This window comes from Ylistrum balloti, unplaced genomic scaffold, assembly GCF_031769215.1.
Source record: "Ylistrum balloti isolate Yb309-2 unplaced genomic scaffold, AGI_CSIRO_Ybal_v1 Utg370078, whole genome shotgun sequence".
NCBI lineage: Eukaryota > Metazoa > Mollusca > Bivalvia > Pectinida > Pectinidae > Ylistrum > Ylistrum balloti.
In genome coordinates this window covers 243049-264911 of record NW_026782116.1, presented here as the reverse complement: position 1 = coordinate 264911, position 21863 = coordinate 243049, and the positions used below count along the sequence as shown (strand labels likewise).

Here is a 21863-nt window from a genome sequence, read left to right as displayed (position 1 = left end):
AGTGGGCTTATCACAGGACCCAGGGAACCAACACATTAACTCTGACTCAAAGTCAGGCAGTGGGCTTATCACAGGACCCAAGGGACCAACACATTAACTCTGACTCAAAGTCAGGCAGTGGGCTTATCACAGACCCCAGGGACCAACACATTACCTCTGACTCAAAGTATATGTACAAATACACCAAGTTTGATGTGGAACTTTGATGTAGAACTTCTAACCTTGTACAGATAAACAGACAAATCCTTTAAGCAATACTATGAACAGTCTCTGTTATGTGACAAAATCCTGCATAACCAAAGAAAAAGGACATCATCGGAAGGATGCAGCTTTAGATCAATCATAATTTCCAGGACATCATTGGAAGGATGCAGCTTTAGATCAATCATAATTTCCAGGACATCATTGGAAGGATGCAGCTTTAGATCAATCATAATTTCCAGCTAATCATTCTGTTAATTGTATTGTCATTACTTTGAATGAACAAATTTTTACACAAAAAAGCTTTAATATTTTTGAGGGTAGACTTAGCATAGTTTGCCTATGTTGCCTTCAATGGGATATGGTTGGTCATGATGCACTCTGGTCCTCACCGTGGCCATGTTTGAACAGCTCATGAAGTGTGGCCGGGTCATCAATGATACTTTTGTAGATGTAAGGGAGATCATCCATCTCAGACGGGGTGTAACCGGGATTGAAGAAATGGTGATTCTTAGCAACTGACTGTAGCTGGTTCAAGAACTGTGTTGTACTGTGGAAATATCAAACAAAACATTTAAACAAGAAAACTTTCACTATCTTTTCCAATTATTTAAATCTTGCAAAGAGTTTAGATCAGGGCCACTTTCTCTTATACTGTTTACTAAATCTGGACAGAATTTATGCAAAATTGTGGAAGGAGTTGATTTCACAGGATATTGGAAGGCCAGAAATGCCACACCATAGTACCCAGAGATGTCCTGTCAAAATCTAAATGCACCCATCTTTACTTTTTCATTGAACATATCATCAAATATATCCACTGGTCATAGAATACTTTGGATTAGTAATCTTGTTAATATCTATTATCAGAATATAGACTAGTTTAATTGGGGTTTACAAAATCTGTGTAAAGACCAAACCTAAACATGAAAACCTATGTACACATTTACATCGGAAGATCAAATCAAAATTTTCAATGTCATTTCCTATCAAAGTAATCTCAAGGTTGTCTGATGGTAATAAATGTACGTGTGTATAATGGCTGTATAAATGTATATACACCAAGTCTACAACACTACTTTCAGTGTAATAAACTGATAAACAATCACTTTGGTTCACAATCGCGTGTAACCAATTGATTTAAGGTCAACCTGTCTTTCTGATAGGAAATATATTATTACCTGGTCCTACAAACGTGACAAGGAATGGGTAGAACACCAAAGGAATAATAAGTTTATCAAGTTACAGACAGTCACAAGAACAGCAGGTTTAACGGGGTAGAGATATGGATGGGTCAAGGACACCCTCAAGTCAAGCATCTTTTCACAACACATATTTGACCTTATATAGATCTATTTTAATTCCAAATGTCTTCCTTGTGACTTTTTGATGTCAGTTATTTGCTTGTGTTCCAAATTATTTCTCATCCATTCTTATGAATATATTAAGCTTAATTATATCCAATAGGAACGATTTCTCTAAAATCACAATGAAAACAGATTTTTTTTTACCCAGGTAATTACCCCCCAAAATTAACTTGGCCTTTATCCCCTGACCTTGAAACATGAGTTCATAATCCAATGAAGAAGAAATAGTACATGAATCATGTTGATATGTTTTACAAGAACGTGATTGTTGTAACAGAAAGTGATCTTGGCTAATCTTTAAGAGAGCTGAACTTAGTACCTTATATTTTGCAATGTCATTTATAATGATACTGTTCCATATGGAGTGGCTGTTGTTGTTGTTGTTGTTAATTTTTCAGAAACAACAGACACCTCCTTTGTATTTTTAAACCAGTAGCATTCAATGGGAAACAAATACCTTTGGACTTTTGAGATCAGATCATTATCATCACAATGTCTATGTCAGTTTAATACATTTGCAGATATTGTAAAGTAGTTATACTACTAAAAATCATTTTCATCGATCAATTAGGAACTTCGTTACATCTTGCATTAATTAAAATAAAGTCTATTCTTCAGAAACGGGAGTAAACATTCAGATATATTCACAGCCAGACAAATAGACAGCTAAATGGCCTGTTCATAACCTCAGTGATATAATGATTTCCAGAAAATTAGGCGGAATAATTACATATTCATTTGAACGAAGTTTCTGATCACTGACCCATGATGATTCAACCAGCATGTACTTTATTTAAAAAAAAAACAGGAAAGCTCCATACTCCACATAATTCATGTCAAAGCTGTAGTTAAAAACGCAGCTACAAATGTTAACAATATTCAGTTATCAATGCAAATAACAATGCACTGAATATATTGTTGGACAATTAATTGGTATTTGTATAAAACTACATGAACAGGACACACTTATTCTTTCTGTGATATTTTAATTCAAATCAGCTGTAATTTCAGTGACAGACCTCATGGACTAAATGTAATCTCTACATGTCCTAGCCTACAATCAATGTACCACACACAATGTTTCCTCCAAAGCTTGTCTATCCTGACCATCTGGACCTCAGTGACAGAAATTACAGCTAGATCAGACAGTAAGAAATCCTATCAAACATGTACAACATGGATGTTCTGTGGTGTGTACACATGCTACATCACTTGTCACTGCCAACAGCAGTACATCAGGTCTAAACAGTGCACAGAACACTTGAATCTGGGGTCTGAACGGTCATTCAAGGAATAGAACAATCCTATGGTCATACAAAGAGTTTGAAATATTGACACTTCACTGGTCATTATTAGGTCTTTAACAGTAGGAACAGTAACTCAGATTATTATTAGGTCAATAACAGTTAGACAAGACACTCACAGGTCAATATCAGGTCATTTAACAGTAAGAGAAAAACACTAACAGGTCATTAACAGTAAGAGGTACACTAACAGGTTAATATCAAGTCATTTACTGTAAGACTAGGCACTAACAGAATGTTTAACAGTAAGACTAGACACTAACAGGTTAGTATCAAGTCATTAACAGTAAGACATGACACTAACAGGCCAAAAATTAAATCATTTACGGGAAGACTAGACACTATCAGGTCATTAACAGTAAAACTAGACACTACCAGATCATTAACAGCAAGACAAGATACTAACAGGTCAATTTTAGGTCTTTAAAATGACTAGACACTCACAGGTCAATATTAGGTAATTAACAGCAATACAAGACACTACTAGATCATTAACAGTAAGACTAGACACTATCAGGTCATTAACAGTAAGACTAGACACTTAGAGGTCGTTAATAGTAAAACTAGACAATTGCAGTTCAATATTAGGTCATTAACAGTAAGACTAGACACTAACAAGTCAAAATCTGGTCATTAACATTGATACTCAACACTTATATTACAGGCTAGTAGCCAGTAATTACCAATTAACAGGAAGACTCAACTCTCATACAGTTTAACATCAGGTCATAGGTATGCAAACTCACTTACCATCGCTTCAAAGACTTGTATTACTTTCTAAACAGCAAGGCCTTCTGAATTTTTTTTTTTTTTTGTCAAGTTCTGGTATTTTCAAATTAATTTGCTACAAATGTTGGCAGAAGATCTTCAACTGTGACTGATGAATAATTCAGAGTAGCCTGATGGCTGCAATGAGTTCATTTAGCCTACCATTGATGTAGCTTAACTTTAAATCATTAATTTTTCACTAAGACAAAAACAAGTCCTTCACATGTAAGAGTTGCCAATTGTGTATTTCATTCTGTACGTCAGAATCATGATATGTATTATTAGCAACTGTAGAAACCTTCTTTATTACATGAGTAAATTAAGCTGAGGAACCTTCCTATTGTACAACAATGTGTATTATCCAGCAACAAACTGCAGCCAGTTAAAAAGCCCATCCATACATTTTGCAGTTTTGGAAAATTATAAACAAATGATATTTGAATGTCCTGTAATAAGCCTATCTCCTGACTCTGGTCTTGCAGCAGAATATGTTTACTTATATTCAATTTGCTATTTTTGTGATGCATTAAGAACATGAAACTATGACTGATAGAATTATATTGCATGTGTATATATTGTATAACTATATCTATTTGATCTCCTTGTGGAGACACAATAGCTCAATTGGTTAAAACTTTAGTATCAGGTGAAGGTCTGAGGTGTAAGGTTCCAAACTCTCTACCCATATCAGTCTATACTGCTCAGGAAACTTAAAAACACACCAGTCTGTGCTGATGTGGTTATGTTCTTGTGTGAGACACCCCAATTGCTGTAGATGGCATGTGATGGGCATTTTATATGCTTTTCAGTGAGGTTGCCATCAACTAGTACAAAGAAGCACTGCCTTAAAATGATTCTGGCTGTTTGAAGGTTGTTACCCAGCAAACAAACAATTTGATCACTCTCCCTTGTCCTGTAAGACCTTCCTGTCAATGCTTGCATGACATACATAATCCTTTTTGAGACAATCTTTTGAAAACTGACAGTATCTGTATCTGCACAATTTTATAGTAAGAATATTTCCTTTGGGTTCTATCAATCTTCATATATAAGTGACATCATGGTAAACTTTTGAAAAGCTTGGGTTTTTTTTCCTTATGAAATAAAAAATAAAGATTGAATAGTAATCTCTGATACTCCAACTACTATATCTATATTCCTGTCAAAACAGACAGTGGATAAATACGCAATAAATTTCATCATTTATGTGGTACACGAAAAATCAATTACAGATGTAGACAGGTTTTACAGAAGTCTGGGCTCTGCTCTTCAGAATCAGTTCCAGAGACAGCAAATGAGCACCTTCAGCAAAGTCTGAACTTAAGACTTATTTCATCACATTATTTCAAAATGTCTTACAGATTTAGTAATTCTTCAGAAGATTTTAAAGACCTCATTAATTATAAATAAGCAACAAATCTATTTCATATTTCAGTAAATCATCTGTTAACCTAATTCATTATTTTCTCTCTCCAGTATCAAGTATTTTCCCTAACTCATATTCCATTACCTTTTTCTCTCTTACTTTCTGTCTGCCTCGACCTGTTGTTGACAAGGAGTGTAGAACTTGGTGTCATTTTATTCTATTCTATACTCAGAAATTACATACTGTATATAATTTATATCATCATTTGTTAAATGTTGGTTACATGTTTGATAAAATATTGATTGCTCTTTTATTTATTTCAAAAACTTCACACATTCTCCTCCAACTAGGAACCAGGGATATATTTACCTCTAACTAGGAACCAGTGGTATAATTACCTCTAACTAGGAACCAGGAGTATAATTACCTCTAACTAGGAACCAGGGATATATAACCCTCTAACTAGGAACCAGGGGTATAATTACCTCTAACTAGGAACCAGGAGTATAATTACCTCTAACTAGGAACCAGGGATATATAACCCTCTAACTTGGAACCAGGGGTATATTTACCTCTAACTAGGAACCATGGGTATATTTACCTGTAACTGAAAATGATGAGTATAATTACCCAAAACTATCAGCCATGCATTTTTCTTTCAGAAAAAAATAGCCAACAAAAAGTGTCATACTTTAATATGACCATTGTTCTTGTTTTCATTTTTTTTTTTTCAGTTAAGGTGCAAAACAAAGTTTACAGAGAAAAATCTTTCTAATACTTTCTGAGAAATTGCAATAACATAACTTGGTTGTCCAAATTCAACATGTCTGCCTGTCTACAATAATTTTACGACAACTAGAGGCCATGTTTGTTTAAGGCTGGACAACTAGAGACAGTGGGCATTGTAAACAGCCTTTTATCAGATGGTGGTGGGCTGATATGATCAGATTATAATTTGAATGAGTGGCTACTCCACTGTTTGAGATTAGGCTAAAAGTTACACTGTTTTTTTTTTTTTAAAGTGGTTTATCACAAGGTCATCTAGTGCAAACCTGACTAGCATACGTAAACACCATGATTTGTGATACAACCTTCATGAAAGTACTCCATGGTTTATCTCTTTATTACAGGTCTTGTTCTGTCGGTAACTTCACACAACATTTAGGAAGTAATAGGGCTACCACAGCTGCAGATCTATGTAAATACATCGTCACATTCCTTCCATGTATATACCATATTTTTATTTCTAAATCAGTAACCTATCACTAGGAATTTCTCATTCTGATTCGACTCCTGTTTAATGAAACACTGAAATTGTAAGCCAGGAAGCAACAGACATATCAACAGAATAAGAAGAAAGTCCATTTAGATGTAAATTCCAAGACTTTGGAAATTTATGATTAATGAAATCTATCATTCTGAAGTTGGAATTGGATAACTTTGTTTTACCAACCCAGTAAACATGTGACATCAACGAGTAACACATAGTTATTCTACTGTGTTTTACATTACCAATTATTTAATGAACATGTACAACTATAAGTGAAGCAGTGAAGAAAACATTTCATTATTTAATATAACACAAGCAAATTGATTTAACAGCAAGACAGTTCTATTGTAACGACACATGGCCTTGGTGAAACAAAGAGATATGCTTTTTCAAACTGAAGGTTCTTGTACGGATCACCTGAGATGTTAACCAGAATTTTTTTGCAGAAAATGTCAAGAACTAATATGTTCAAAAAGCATTTCTGCTTTTCACAAAGGTAATTTTCTCATCACAGGTCAAGAGTAACAGAACAGTCAGGTTGATAGATGCATCAGATGATCAGAGACAACCCTCAACAAATGAACATTGGTCAGAAGGTAAGAAAGCAATGATGATCAACAGTCTACTGTCAGAGACAAAGGTGATAGAGGAGTTCAAATCTCCAAGTAATATATCTTCTATATACCCTTCTACTGATGGTCAGGTGTGGACCAGCCATTACAGTGACACATTAACTCTGTTAGACAGGAATGGTGAAATTATGAAGAAGGTCAGACACATTGCTGATATCAATGGAATCTGTCTGTCACCACGACAAACACACTGTTGGTCTCTGACAAAGAAAACATTATCATGGAGCTGTCATTGTGGGGATGGTCAAACACATCTCTAAATTCACCACACAGAGTCAGTTGTTACCATCTACTCTGACAGACACTCCAGGAAAACCATTAATTTGTTCACCGTATAGAAAAAAGTTTTTACTGTTTTAGTCGTATGATTTCAAAGTCTGAGCAACAATGTTTCATCCTGGGAATTTATTGTGACTTGAATCAAGTAAAGTTAGCAGATTTACAAGGAAGCTTCAGGATAAATGTCACGACTCTTTTACAACATTAACATTCATTTGAGTGTTAGAACTAATCTTAACCCAATGACGTTTAATATGGATAAAGGTCATTTTCGTTTCCAAACTTTGTAACATTTTATGTCAGTAAAACACTTGAAACTCCAAAGAGTTCAAACCTTTGGATGTTTTTGATACATCATTAGAATTCTGTTGAGTATTTCAATAAATGCGACCTATATGACCTTGGAAATACCTGTACCTGAAAATTATATCTTTTCCTTGTAACTTCAGCACATCCAGACATTTAAAAAGATTCTTGAATAATGATAATGATAGAAGAATTTGATGGCTGATTGGCAATTTTGCATTTTCCATCAATCGTAAAATTAAACATAAAAAAATTAGCACCAAAAGGGACCTACATATGAATTCAGAAAAAATACAAGTTGTGCTTTTCAAGAAATAGCGATAACAAAAATTGTACAAAGACAGATGGAGAACGTCAAAGGGACAAGATCAAAGCAAGATCACAGACGAAAGGTGATTTGAACAGTTCAGTCTGAAGATGACTTGTTCACTCTAATTTTACAGAAAAAAAAAAGAAGACATGACATCGGGTACATACTTTGCACGGTGAAACTCTCGGAAACCATTCTTGTCTTTTGAAAGTCCACCATCACAAAACATTTGCATAATTGGTACGACACCAGAAGATGGTAAAGGTTCTGCAAAATAGTTTCCTGAAACAAGTAGAAGATACTTATTTAGAGTTAAATACACTAGCAATATCCAAGCAAGACAAGAAGTGTACAGAGGAAGAAGTGTGAAGGCAGTCTTACTGTCAAAGGGAACAAAAATACATAGAGAAACCTATTAAGTCAGATAGGTGACTCCATACCTCTTACATCTGATTAGAATTTTGAGCCCCATTTGCTCTGTTGAAAGGAAAGTGCTTTACCCACTGAACTGATGGTGGTTGTCGCCCATGAAGCAGAAGGTGCTTACTCTACCAGAACACCTGGTCTTATTCTCCCTGTACTTTTCAGGAGTCTTCGTGTAAATCTTCCTTTTGTTCATATTTTGCCCTAGTTTTATGGAATTTGAGTTTGAATTATAATCATGTTGCCATGTTGGTATTTTCTTATTCCTTGTAGTGAGAATAAAACACTGAAGACTAAGATAAATTTACTATTATCTATTTTTTCATGTATATTCAGAGAGAAGTGTCAGATTATTACTTATTACTGCACTATCCTCACTTACAGAGGAATTGCCTTTTGTTTGCTTTTCTTGTCCGAGACATAACTTAAATAGGAAACACTTTCATGATCACTTAGAATGATCTTGCCTGATATTGTCAGTTAATTTATTCTGGACATTTTGATCACCCTTGATTTATTTCAACTTGATAGAAGTAGCTTATAATTTAAGTTTCGGTGATCCGTTACAGATCAAGGAGTTATACAAGACATAAGGTGTATATGAATCTTACTGATTAAAACGACACATTTAGATCAATTTTGGTGGTTACCTTGTGGCATGGGCACCGCTGGCTGTTTTTTTCTGATGAGGATCAGGATGACAAACAGGACAAGGGGGATGAAAACCTCAAACAGCAGCACAAACTGTAACATAAACACATACACTTGATATACAGCTAGTACTTGTCAAGCAGGTCTCTTTGTGGGTCATTATGTTAGGGTGGTAGATATTGATTATACAGATAAGTTGTCTTAATTATTATGTTTGGTGCTAATTTGACATGCACAATCAAGAACCATTACATAAAATATCTAATTAAATCTATCAAATGAAAACTGAGGATGGAACATCCAGTCATTATCAAGAGGCAGTGTTAACAACACGTACCAAGGATGGGTGTATTGTATTTGTTTACAAAGGATAACAGAGCATGTATGAAAGATGATTTGAGCACCCTAGACTATATGATGCAGCCTCAAAAGTGTCATCAAGTTTGATCAGACAAACATCAATTGATTCAGCATTGAATAGTGAATAGATAACAATACTGGCCAAGGCTGTCAACCTTTAAAATGTAACATTTATTAATGAAATTCATTTCAGAAATGGTTACATTATCCAAGGCACTTTAAAGCAGGTCTTACATCACAGGTGTCACAGTGGTATTGTGTAACTAATCCTCTTAGATCTGGCATTAACTCACAACACTTGCATCAAATTAATTATTCCATTAAAGGAAATTCACAGCACAATATCAGGTATACAATTGAAGTAAATTAAAATGTGACATTCGCAAATTGAATAACATAAATACATGGCTACAACAAAAAGGTGGAGTGAGTGATGTATTTCTGGTTTAATGTCAGCTGTCAGACTGATTAAATTATGTAAGCTGAAGGAAAATCATTTTCTAAATGAACTTAAATCAACTCATATCAATGATGTACTAGTAGAATGAGCAACAATGCCAAGTTTTGAGAATCTTTAATCCAAACTTCAAATAAAGATATAGATATGTGACTATCGTTACTGTTTGGTAAAGTATCTCTTATGTGTACAGTGTATTGTGATATATCTTAATGAAATAATTTCACAGAGAGTAATGAAATTCTAACTTATCACTCTGAATGTGGCATCCTACGATCAAACAAAGAAAATAGGTGGTCTGAAGTAAATGTCAGGTTTATTTTGTTCAGATATTGAAACTGATGAGTTCCTTTCACACTTTAACCTTTAGAATTTTAAGGAATGGAAATAACACACATGTACTCTAAAGGAAATATGACTCAGTGGTAAAAAAAAAAAACATATATCACCTTGGTGGAGTTCTATGTAATTGCATTGCCTATATGGACTTAAGAGGTATGTTGCAGGACAATGAAATAGCAATTGTTAACATGGGCTTATTATCAAAATGGGTTTATTATAAGGCACAGACTTATCAGCCATGGGCTTATTACCAGACTTGGGCTAATTACCAGACATGGACATATTACCAGACAAGGATTTATCACCAAATATGGGCTTATTATCAGACATGGACTTATTACCTGACAAGGGCTTATTACCAGACATTGCTGGATCTTTATATATATAGTTTTACATACAAGTTTATATTTTTTTACAGTTTCCACTGACAACTATTATATCAATAAAACTAATCGATCACATTGCTGTAGTGTAACCAATGAACGCTTCCCACAAACTTTATAGCCTATACTTGGCATACTTAAATACAGTGTATTTGAAATTCCTGTTTTAATCTTTTTATTTAAATAAAAACTTAAAATATTAACTCTCTATTGGAATGATTAAAACATTTGACATGCACTGGTTTATTGAGTTAACGATATTCAAATATGCAATATCTATAGAGTTAGTTACTCCTATCATTGTAATGATGATATCAGATAGGCTGAAACAAAAGGCTGTTGCCGGAGTGTAGTTTTTCAGGTTAGCAAACCTTGACTGTTTTATAGTGTGATGGAAACCTAGATATAAAGCTATAACATAACAGCCTCCTACAGAACATACACATGCAATTACAGAATAGATATCAAATCCTTCACAAAATTTTAATTGATACATCGCCAATTTATAAAGTTTGAAATCCCTTGTTTCCAAAGAAAATGTCATTCTTAAACTTCATAAAGCACAAAGTTGTTAAAATCAATAGTGGATGCATGTTAGTGAACCATCAAACTTCCTCTGGGGGCAACAATGAAAAACTTTTCTATTACAAGTTGGCAATTTATTTTTCTGTGTAAATATTTTGACATGTTCTGCCTTGACATATACTTTGCATAAAACAGTATATGTAGGCCCCTGAAATACTGTCCTTTTCCCCATACTATTTCAAACCCCATATACTGACAAAATTTTGCTCAAAACCTTTTTCTTTTTCATACAAAACTCTGCAATTATATTAACATTTGCGAATCGTTTTCAAATATAAAACTGATTTATCCTACAACTTTGGTCAGAGTTGTAAATCATATTCAAATTATCTTACAACACTTCAGAGTATCTCTGGAAAAATGTTACACTGTTGGAAATATTCTATCACTGAAAAGATTCTCTCTGACAACACCTCCAACATCTCATCTTATGAAAGCAATGCATATAACATGTGACCATGGAGAAAGCTTTGTATCTGTGCTTCACAAATATTATAAGTCCTAAATCAAATCTGTCTTTAACAATGATAATATAACAGATCCTATTGCGACTATATCATGTCACTGACAATGACAGGTTAACTAAGCACTACTGTGACTATATCCTGTCACTGATAATGACAGTATAACTGGGCACTACTGTGACTATATCCTGTCTCTGACAATGACAGTAGGATTGGGCACTACTGTGACTATATCCTGTGACTATATCCTGTCACTGACAATGACAGGTAAACTAAGTACTACTGTGACTATATCCTGTCACTGACAATGACAGTAGGATTGGGCATTACTGTGACTATATCCTGTCACTGACAATGACAGTAGGATTGGGCATTACTGTGACTATATCCTGTCACTGACAATGACAGTAGGATTGAGCACTACTGTGACTATATCCTGTCACTGATAATGACAGTAGGATTGGGCATTACTGTGACTATATCCTGTCACTGATAATTACAGTATAACTAAGCACTACTGTGACTACATCCTGTCTCTAATAATTACAGTATAACTAAGCACTACTGTGACTATATCCTGCCACTGACAATGACAGGTTAACTAAGTACTACTGTGACTATATCCTGTCACTGACAATGACAGTATAACTGACCACTACTTTGACTATATCCTGTCACTGACAATGACAGTTTAACTGGGCACTACTGTGACTACATCCTGTCACTGACAATGACAGTAGGATTGGGCACTACTGTGACTATATCCTGACACTGACAATGACAGTATAACTAAGCACTACTTTGACTTTATCCTGTCTCTGACGATGACAGTATAACAGGGCACTACTGTGACTATATCCTTTCTCTGAAAATGACATTATCAATGGCCACTACTATGACTTTTTCTTGCCACTGATAATGACAGTAGGATTGGGCACTACTGTGACTACATCCTGTCACTGACAATGACAGTAGGATTGGGCACTACTGTGACTTAATCCTGTCACTGACAACGACAGTAGGATTGGGCACTACTGTGACTATATCCTGTCACTGACAATGACATTATCAATGGGCACTACTATGACTTTTTCCTGCCACTGACAATGACAGTAGGATTGGGCACTACTGTGATTATATCCTGTCACTGACAATGACAGGTTAACTTAGCACTACTGTGACTTTATCCTGTCTCTGACGATGACAGTATAACTGGGCATTACTGTGACTATATCCTGTCACTGACAATGACAGTAGGATTGGGCACTACTGTGACTATATCCTGTCACTGATAATGACAGTATAACTAAGCACTAATGTGACTATATCCTGTCACTGACAATGACAGTTTAACTGGGCACTACTGTGACTACATCCTGTCACTGACAATGACAGTAGGATTGGGCACTACTGTGACTATATCCTGACACTGACAATGACAGTATAACTAAGCACTACTTTGACTTTATCCTGTCTCTGACGATGACAGTATAACAGGGCACTACTGTGACTATATCCTGTCACTGACGATGACAGTATAACAGGGCACTACTGTGACTATATCCTGTCACTGACAATGACAGGTTAACTTAGCACTACTGTGACTTTATCCTGTCACTGATATTGACAGTATAACTAAGCACTAATGTGACTATATCCTGTCACTGACAATGACAGTTTAACTGGGCACTACTGTGACTACATCCTGTCACTGACAATGACAGTAGGATTGGGCATTACTGTGACTACATCCTGTCACTGACAATGACAGTAGGATTGGGCACTACTGTGACTATATCCTGTCACTGACAATGACAGGTTAACTTAGCACTACTGTGACTATATCCTGTCTCTGATGTTGACAGTAAAATTAGGCACCAATGTACACAGTGATGACCTTGTCACTGACCAGAACAGTTTAACAGGGTACCAATGTATATTATTATGATATGGTCACTGCCCTGTCAGTGACTTGATCGAGTGTATACCTGTAGGTTATTCTCTGAAATATCTACACTGTATGATACAGTTCTAATCAGAGTGATAAAGTGGATTTGATCATTTGTTGACTGGCTAACTATCAAGATTGACCAAAAATAGTGATGTCACTTATAGATCAGGGAAATTTGTTTGAAGGTTAATGGCCAATTGACCTGTCATTAACAGTAAAGCTATGGTAAAAACAGAAATATCTTAGACAACAATGATAACTCCAATTGTTTAAATGTGTCCTCTGATAACACTACAATAAGTAACCAGACATGGAGACTATATGTCTCTGCTTACAACTTAAACACACTTTATGACAGGACAAGTTAAAACACATTCAACAGTTGGTTAAAAAGCCTATAGCTTCATTACCCTACAAGTTAAAACACATTCAACAGTTGGTTAAAAAGCCTATAGCTTCATTACCCTACAAGTTAAAGCACATTCAGCAGTTGGTTAAAAACACATTTAATGAATAACAAGCCTATTACCAACATTCATTAAACTTAAGAAAAAATATATAACTTTATAGGTATGTTTATGAAATATATCCATCTCAGCTATTTAAATAATATATAAAAATAATATATATATATATATAAAAAAATATATTCTATAGCTATTTAAATACAGCAAACTAACAAACACCTATGCTTCAAGATTGTTCTGTCCCTTTTAACTTGGTTATACAGCTGGTGAATATGACCGCTTTCAAACTCTGAAAGGGGAGTAAACATGAACCCAGAAAATGTGTGTTGTGACAGAAATTAATTCAAGTTCTTCTTTACAGAAATGAATTAATTATACAGCTCAAAAGTTTTTCTTGTATTCAAAACATCTAGATATCAGTGTGTCACCACTCAAAATGCCAGAAGTATCCGAAATCATAAAAACTATCGCCAACCATGATACTCAAGGAAGTTGATTAACCAATCCTGTTAAGTTCTCATCTTTAACTAAATTTGATTGATCAATTTGGATGGAAGATTACTGCTAAGAGCGATTTTATGTTTCCTCCTCGCTAAAATGTGATGATACATGATATTTATTGCCTAGAAAATGAACAAGAGCTGTCAAGGCAGTTGTGACATGTTAAATATTGATTGTTTTAACACCCATGACCGCCTGCGGAAATACAATTATTTCATAATGTACTACATGATATATATTATTCATAAAGACCACATATGGCACATAGCTAACACAACATCACTTTGACCAGGACTTGTGAATCACCTTGGCAGAAGTAAATTGACCACTATCAATACAGAAAAATTCAGATATCAAAACAATATTCATTTCATCTGTTGTAGTTGATCTGCTCTCTCTCTTGCTGGTCAGATTAAAGCAACCCCTAGAAAATGGATTACACCTTCCTAGGCTGCTTGCTGTTTAGTGATGTCCTAAACAAAGACTTTATTGCAAATGGTCATCTATCCAGGGTATCACTTATCTGACCATACCGGGTCATTACACTGACCTACAAGCTATAGATAAAACCCAGTGTATTGGGTAAATGATCACCCATTCTATCCAGTCGTAGCAGCATTTCTAGTCACAACTACATCAATACACTTACGCAAATGTCAAGACGTGATGAATACATCCAGATTTGTCTTAAACAAGAAACTAAATAGACCTGTTTTTCTCACATAAATATCTCATTTTTCTATAAACGTCAAAGTGAGTCAAGGGCAAAACTATAAAAATAGTTAAAAACATACTGTACACTACACTTTGAACTAGAAATTTTTGCTTATGTAGCCTTCAAAATTGGTCTTTTTTAGTCATTCTTTCACACAGACAACATAAACAGGCTACATATCATACCCTAGGATACTTAAAATATTGTAGAATCTAATACATTTGTCCTGTGACCTTGAACATAAGTCAAGTCATTGGTTACTGAATTGAAAAGAGACTAAGATACCTCCGCTCCATTGCATCAGTGCTAAGAGCTAAAGATAGTACATTTTACTGTATGACCTTCAGCCCCTGGTTAATTAAGAGATCGCCTCCTACCTAAGTCCAGTGAAATAAAGCAATGGTCAAAATCATTTGGTCAATCATGAAATGTTCTTTTCAATGTTTTGACACTACTGATCCAACTGTTGTTGATAATGATCCAAGGTCATGTATTTGTACAAACTTGCAATTTGCTAGCCCTGCCACCCAGAATCAATCCAGGCCTGTCGTCTTTCTGCTACTGTGCTGGTAGATAACATGGTTTGGCTAACTTGACAGGCCATCTTCAGGGCATAATAGTTTTCAATATGATGCTGGACCCATATAGCCATAAAAGGTCGGACAAGGTCCTTACACATAAAACATGACCCTACCAAAGCTTCTTTGTTATTCAGAAATAGAAAATGGCTTGATTTACAGGCCAGTAACAAAATGGCCATGTTTTGTTCTCCACCATTAACATACCTAATGCTATGAAGATCGGCATAAATGAAAAGGTAAAAAAAATGTTTGTAAACCAACACAATTATCCTGCAAAGAGATCCAATGTATCATGGGCATAGAGATTAAACGTATTACAGGAAAAAGTTTGTTGTCTGTCTGTTATTAGACTCCGAGGTGGATTCCATGAAGAATATTCAAATAGAGTGCCTTCCAAGTGAGGTAAATTCAATCAGGTAATGGAAGGAGCAACAACGTCCAGGATTCTGTTAAAGTTGATGTTTTATTGTTGACATGTTTCAGTAGGCTATGCCTACCATCATCAGAACAATATCACAGCAGGTGTAAATTATGGTTCATAATATGATATTAACAAATTAAACTGTTTCTGAATCAATAAGCAAAGTGTGAAAGTAGTAGTTGGTAGCCCTCCATCCCACCATCATACAGGCCCAATATCAGCACACTGGGACTCTGGTTATCGAGAAAAAGCTGTTTAAAGATTTTAACATGTTTGACCTCTGTGACCTTGAAAGTAAATCAAGGTAAATCATTTTAACAAACTTGGCAGCCCTTCATCACATCATGCTACAGGTCCAGTATCAGCACCCTGGGCATTTTGGTAATTGAAGATAAGTCATTTGAATGGAAAGTTTACACACAGTGGACAGTGCATGATGACAGACAAAACACATTGGCTATAGGTCATCTGATCCATAGAATCAGGATAACCTAACAATATTGGTAAAATGAAATATTTATCAATAAGGTCAATCAAAAAGCAGTCATACTGTTGCTTTCTGGTAGGCATGTTCAGTTAGTGTTCCTTAGATGCCATGTGGGGATTGTTACACAGTATGACACAGGCAGGTAGACTGGGGACAGTATAAAATTATACTGTGACAGGAATGTTGGGTAGTGTTTTTTAGTTCACTCGAGTTGCAAGTTCTCAATCAGTGCTTACATTGTGGTCACTGTACAAGTATAACAGACTGCAATCTAGATATTCAAGATTGGCATAGTAACAACTAAGTATAGCAATCATTGCACTTCACACTACCTCCCATTTCTTGTCTCACTTCTTATCAGCATTGTACTTCTGACCCCCTTTTTTTTCTTTAAATTGCTTTCATACTTTTTACTTCCATGTATCATCAAGTCCATTATAAAACCAAAAAGTCACATAAAAACTAGTAGCATTAAAGTAAAGGTTTATCTTTATAACATGAAATCTAGCCATAGGCTGCTACTGTGTGAACTTATCAGGAATTTACTAAACAGTTATTGTATAGAAATGCCAATTTTTTGTGTGTAACACTGCATCATAAACAGTATTGACTGAAGATGACATATTCTCCAAGAAATTAAATAAAAAAAAATTCCTTCTCCGATAACTCTACCAGAGATTAATTAAAGCTTCCGTAAACAGAATTAGAATTCCCCATCCCATTTAATCATCAAACATCAAAGACTGAACATGTAAATGGTTTATAATCCTAGCTGGTATACACGATTTATTGTATAACTCTAATGTCCTGATAAATATAACCCAGTGTTGACCAGTAAAGTGGCAAAATGACCTAATGGTCACCTTAATGACAGCCAATCGTTCATTCAGCCTTAAGTTCAATCAACTATTCAATCAAGCAGAGTACAACAGCCAACAGGCTATGTTTTAACAACCATTTTTATGGGCAGTCAATGTCTGTTGGTTACCGATATTCTGATACAATCAAATATCTTTTATTCATATTCATCCAGATTCAGTATATGCAAGGTTTTAACTTGTTCTTTCATACGTTACGTATGATATAACAAATGTGAATACAATTCAAGCCCGCTGATCATGTCGTTCTTTCATACGTTACGTATGATATAACAAATGTGAATACTATTCAAGCCCGCTGATCATGTCGTTCTTACATACGTTACATATGATATAACCAATGTGAATACAATTCAAGCCCGCTGATCATGTCGTTCTGTCATACGTTACGTATGATATAACAAATGTGAATACAATTCAAGCCCGCTGATCATGTCGTTCTTACATACGTTACGTATGATATAACAAATGTGAATACAATTCAAGCTTGCTGATCATGTTGTTCTTACATACGTTACGTATGATATAACAAATGTAAATACAATTCAAGCTTGCTGATCATGTCGTTCTTACATACGTTATATATATAACAAATGTGAATACTATTCAAGCTTGCTGATCATGTCGTTCTTACATACGTTACGTATGATATAACAAATGTGAATACAATTCAAGCCCGCTGATCATGTCGTTCTTTCATACGTTACGTATGATATAACAAATGTGAATACAATTCAAGCCCGCTGATCATGTCGTTCTTACATACGTTACGTATGATATAACAAATGTGAATACTATTCAAGCCCGCTGATCATGTCGTTCTTACATACGTTACGTAAGATATAACAAATGTAAATACAATTCAAGCCCGCTGATCATGTCGTTCTTACATACGTTACGTATGATATAACAAATGTGAATACAATTCAAGCCCGCTGATCATGTCGTTCTTACATACGTTACGTATGATATAACAAATGTGAATACAATTCAAGCTTGCTCATCATGTTGTTCTTACATACGTTACGTATGATATAACAAATGTAAATACAATTCAAGCTTGCTGATCATGTCGTTCTTACATACGTTACGTATGATATAACAAATGTGAATACTATTCAAGCTTGCTGATCATGTCGTTCTTACATACGTTACGTATGATATAACAAATGTGAATACAATTCAAGCTTGCTGATCATGTCGTTCTTACATACGTTACGTATGATATAACAAATGTGAATACAATTCAAGCCCGCTGATCATGTCGTTCTTACATACGTTACGTATGATATAACAAATGTGAATACTATTCAAGCCCGCTGATCATGTCGTTCTTTCATACGTTACGTATGATATAACAAATGTGAATACAATTCAAGCCCGCTGATCATGAACAATTGCTCATGCCAGCAGTACAAGCATATGCATTTTAAATGAAGACAGTTAAGCATAACAAAGTGCTGAACTTGGTGCCCAAGCACTCAATATCAGTACAGTTGTATAGACTTGTTAATAATTCAACAGAAAGAAAACATGCCTGATCAGACAGTAATTTGTAACAGTAGAATAAACACCTCAATTATCAGAGGACAGTAAACCTTGTGTAAAACGGTCACAGTATAAACATGAAAGTATAACACCTCTATTAACTGTGTCCAGACAAGTTTCTCCCACAACAATGGATGTGCCTGAGGATAAATTGTAGAAATGTTACATGTATATATTAAAAAGGTATATTAAAGTTCTTAGGTATATATATATTACTGTACACTTTATACCCGAGTACGTACACTTAGGTAAAGTAGTGAGTGTACTAAAGCATAACATTGTATCCTGTACTCAGGTAAAGTGTCTGATACACTATGTTAACATGTTGGGTACTCCAGTAATTTGTCTGATTTATATTGTTAACAACTGGGTAGACAGGTAAGATGTGTGATATATATATATATTGTTAACAACTGGGTATACAGGTAAGATGTGTGATATATATATATATTGTTAACAACTGGGTATACAGGTAAGATGTGTGATATATATATATATTGTTAACAACTGGGTATACAGGTAAGATGTGTGATATATATATATATTGTTAACAACTGGGTATACAGGTAAGATGTGTGATATATATATATATTGTTAACAACTGGGTATACAGGTAAGATGTGTGATATATATATATATTGTTAACAACTGGGTGTACAGGTAAGATGTGTGATATATATTGTTAACAACTGGGTAGACAGGTAAGATGTGTGATATATATTGTTAACAACTGGGTAGACAGGTAAGATGTGTGATATATATATATATTGTTAACAACTGGGTAGACAGGTAAGATGTGTGATATATATATATATTGTTAACAACTGGGTAGACAGGTAAGATGTATGATATATATATATTGTTAACAACTGGGTATACAGGTATATATATATATATTGTTAACAACTGGGTGTACAGGTAAGATGTGTGATATATATTGTTATGGGTGTGCATATATATATATTGTTAACAACTGGGTGTACAGGTACAACTGGTGTGCAAGATGTGTGATATATATATATATGTGTGATATATATATATATTGTTAACAACTGGGTAGACAGGTATATATATATATTGTTAACAGGTAAGATGTGTGATATATATATATATGTGTGATATATATTGTTAACAACTGGGTAGACAGGTAAGATGTGTGATATATATATATATTGTTAACAACTGGGTAGACAGGTAAGATGTGTGATATATATATATTGTTAACAACTGGGTAGACAGGTAAGATGTGATATATATATATATTGTTAACAACTGGGTGTACAGGTAAGATGTGTGATATATATTGTTAACAACTGGGTAGACAGGTAAGATGTGTGATATATATATATATTGTTAACAACTGGGTGTACAGGTAAGATGTGTGATATATATATATTGTTAACAACTGGGTAGACAGGTAAGATGTGTGATATATATATATATTGTTAACAACTGGGTAAACAGGTAAGATGTGTGATATATATATATATTGTTAACAACTGGGTAGACAGGTAAGATGTATGATATATATATATTGTTAACAACTGGGTATACAGGTAAGATGTGTGATATATATATATTGTTAACAACTGGGTGTACAGGTAAGATGTGTGATATATATTGTTAACAACTGGGTGTGCAGGTAAGATGTGTGATATATATTGTTAACAACTGGGTAGACAGGTAAGATGTGTGATATATATATATATTGTTAACAACTGGGTAGACAGGTAAGATGTGTGATATATATATATTGTTAACAACTGGGTAGACAGGTAAGATGTGTGATATATATATATTGTTAACAACTGGGTAGACAGGTAAGATGTGTGATATATATATATATATTGTTAACATAGTATTGGGCTTAGGTAAGATGTGAGTACTCAAATAAGATGTATGATATATAATGTTAGATAAGAATTTGGTAGACGGCTAAGTCTATGATAAAACAGTACTTCGTACTTAGGTATAACTGGTACTGTTAATCAGTAGATTTTTGTTATTCAACAAGATGCCATGTTTAGTCCAGTTATCTACAAAGTACCAATAATTATACAACATTTCTACTGATATATTCTTTATTGTTTTAACTCAGAAATGAGCCTCTGACAATCCAATTCCTGGTGTTTTGCTGTGATTCTGTGGGATGGCTAATTGTTTGTAATCACCCATGATAGAACTGACACACTATGGAATCACCAAACTACAAAAAATACACAACTGCTACCTGAGAAAGGTTAGAGCAACAAAACTGATAGACATCATAAGATGATTCAGCCATTGTTATACCAGTACAAATAACCTCACACCATGCAGCTCTTTTATGGCAAAATAATCAGCAGGTTTTGACAGTACTTTTTATCATCCAATCAACAGCAGAGTCTAATTGTGCTGCTCAGTTTGGTTTTTATGTAGCTAACACCTGTCAGTGGGAGAACTTTACTGTTGTCAGTAGTGACACCGTAAAGGTGAAATTCTATTTTAGTAGTGTGACCTTGAACTTTGATCAATCATGCCATAAATAGATCTTACATAATGTAAATATTAAGTAAAAAGTGACCTTGACCTATTAACAGCTACATTGTATCATGGCTCATGCAAATCCAAGGAAATCATACATGGAAAGCGACATTATTGCCTGCAGATAGAGAAATACAAAAGTTTGTGTGGTGACATTGGGATTGTCATTAAAATGGTATATCTTCACGTGATCTTGACCTTTCAGTGACCTTGCCTACAGATTGTTTCCTATGTCAGTCCCTAGACTGAGGAATCATCAACAACCATTCTGGAAGTGAATGATTAGATCGATGAGTATGGTAGTAAAACTAAAGTAACATTAT

General features: G+C 34.6%; 1 protein-coding gene across 1 annotated transcript in view; it reads right to left on the bottom strand.

The window, feature by feature from the left end:
* LOC132549823 (ATP-binding cassette sub-family A member 2-like) overlaps window positions 1-21863 on the bottom strand; it is a 71835-nt gene that overhangs the window by 36187 nt on the left and 13785 nt on the right. The window contains exons 2-4 of the mRNA XM_060213796.1: window positions 8877-8970; window positions 7971-8085; window positions 594-751 (exon numbers count right to left, since the gene is read on the bottom strand). Coding sequence (XP_060069779.1) covers window positions 594-751; window positions 7971-8085; window positions 8877-8970 — 367 coding nt within the window. The remainder of the gene's footprint in view (window positions 1-593; window positions 752-7970; window positions 8086-8876; window positions 8971-21863) is intronic.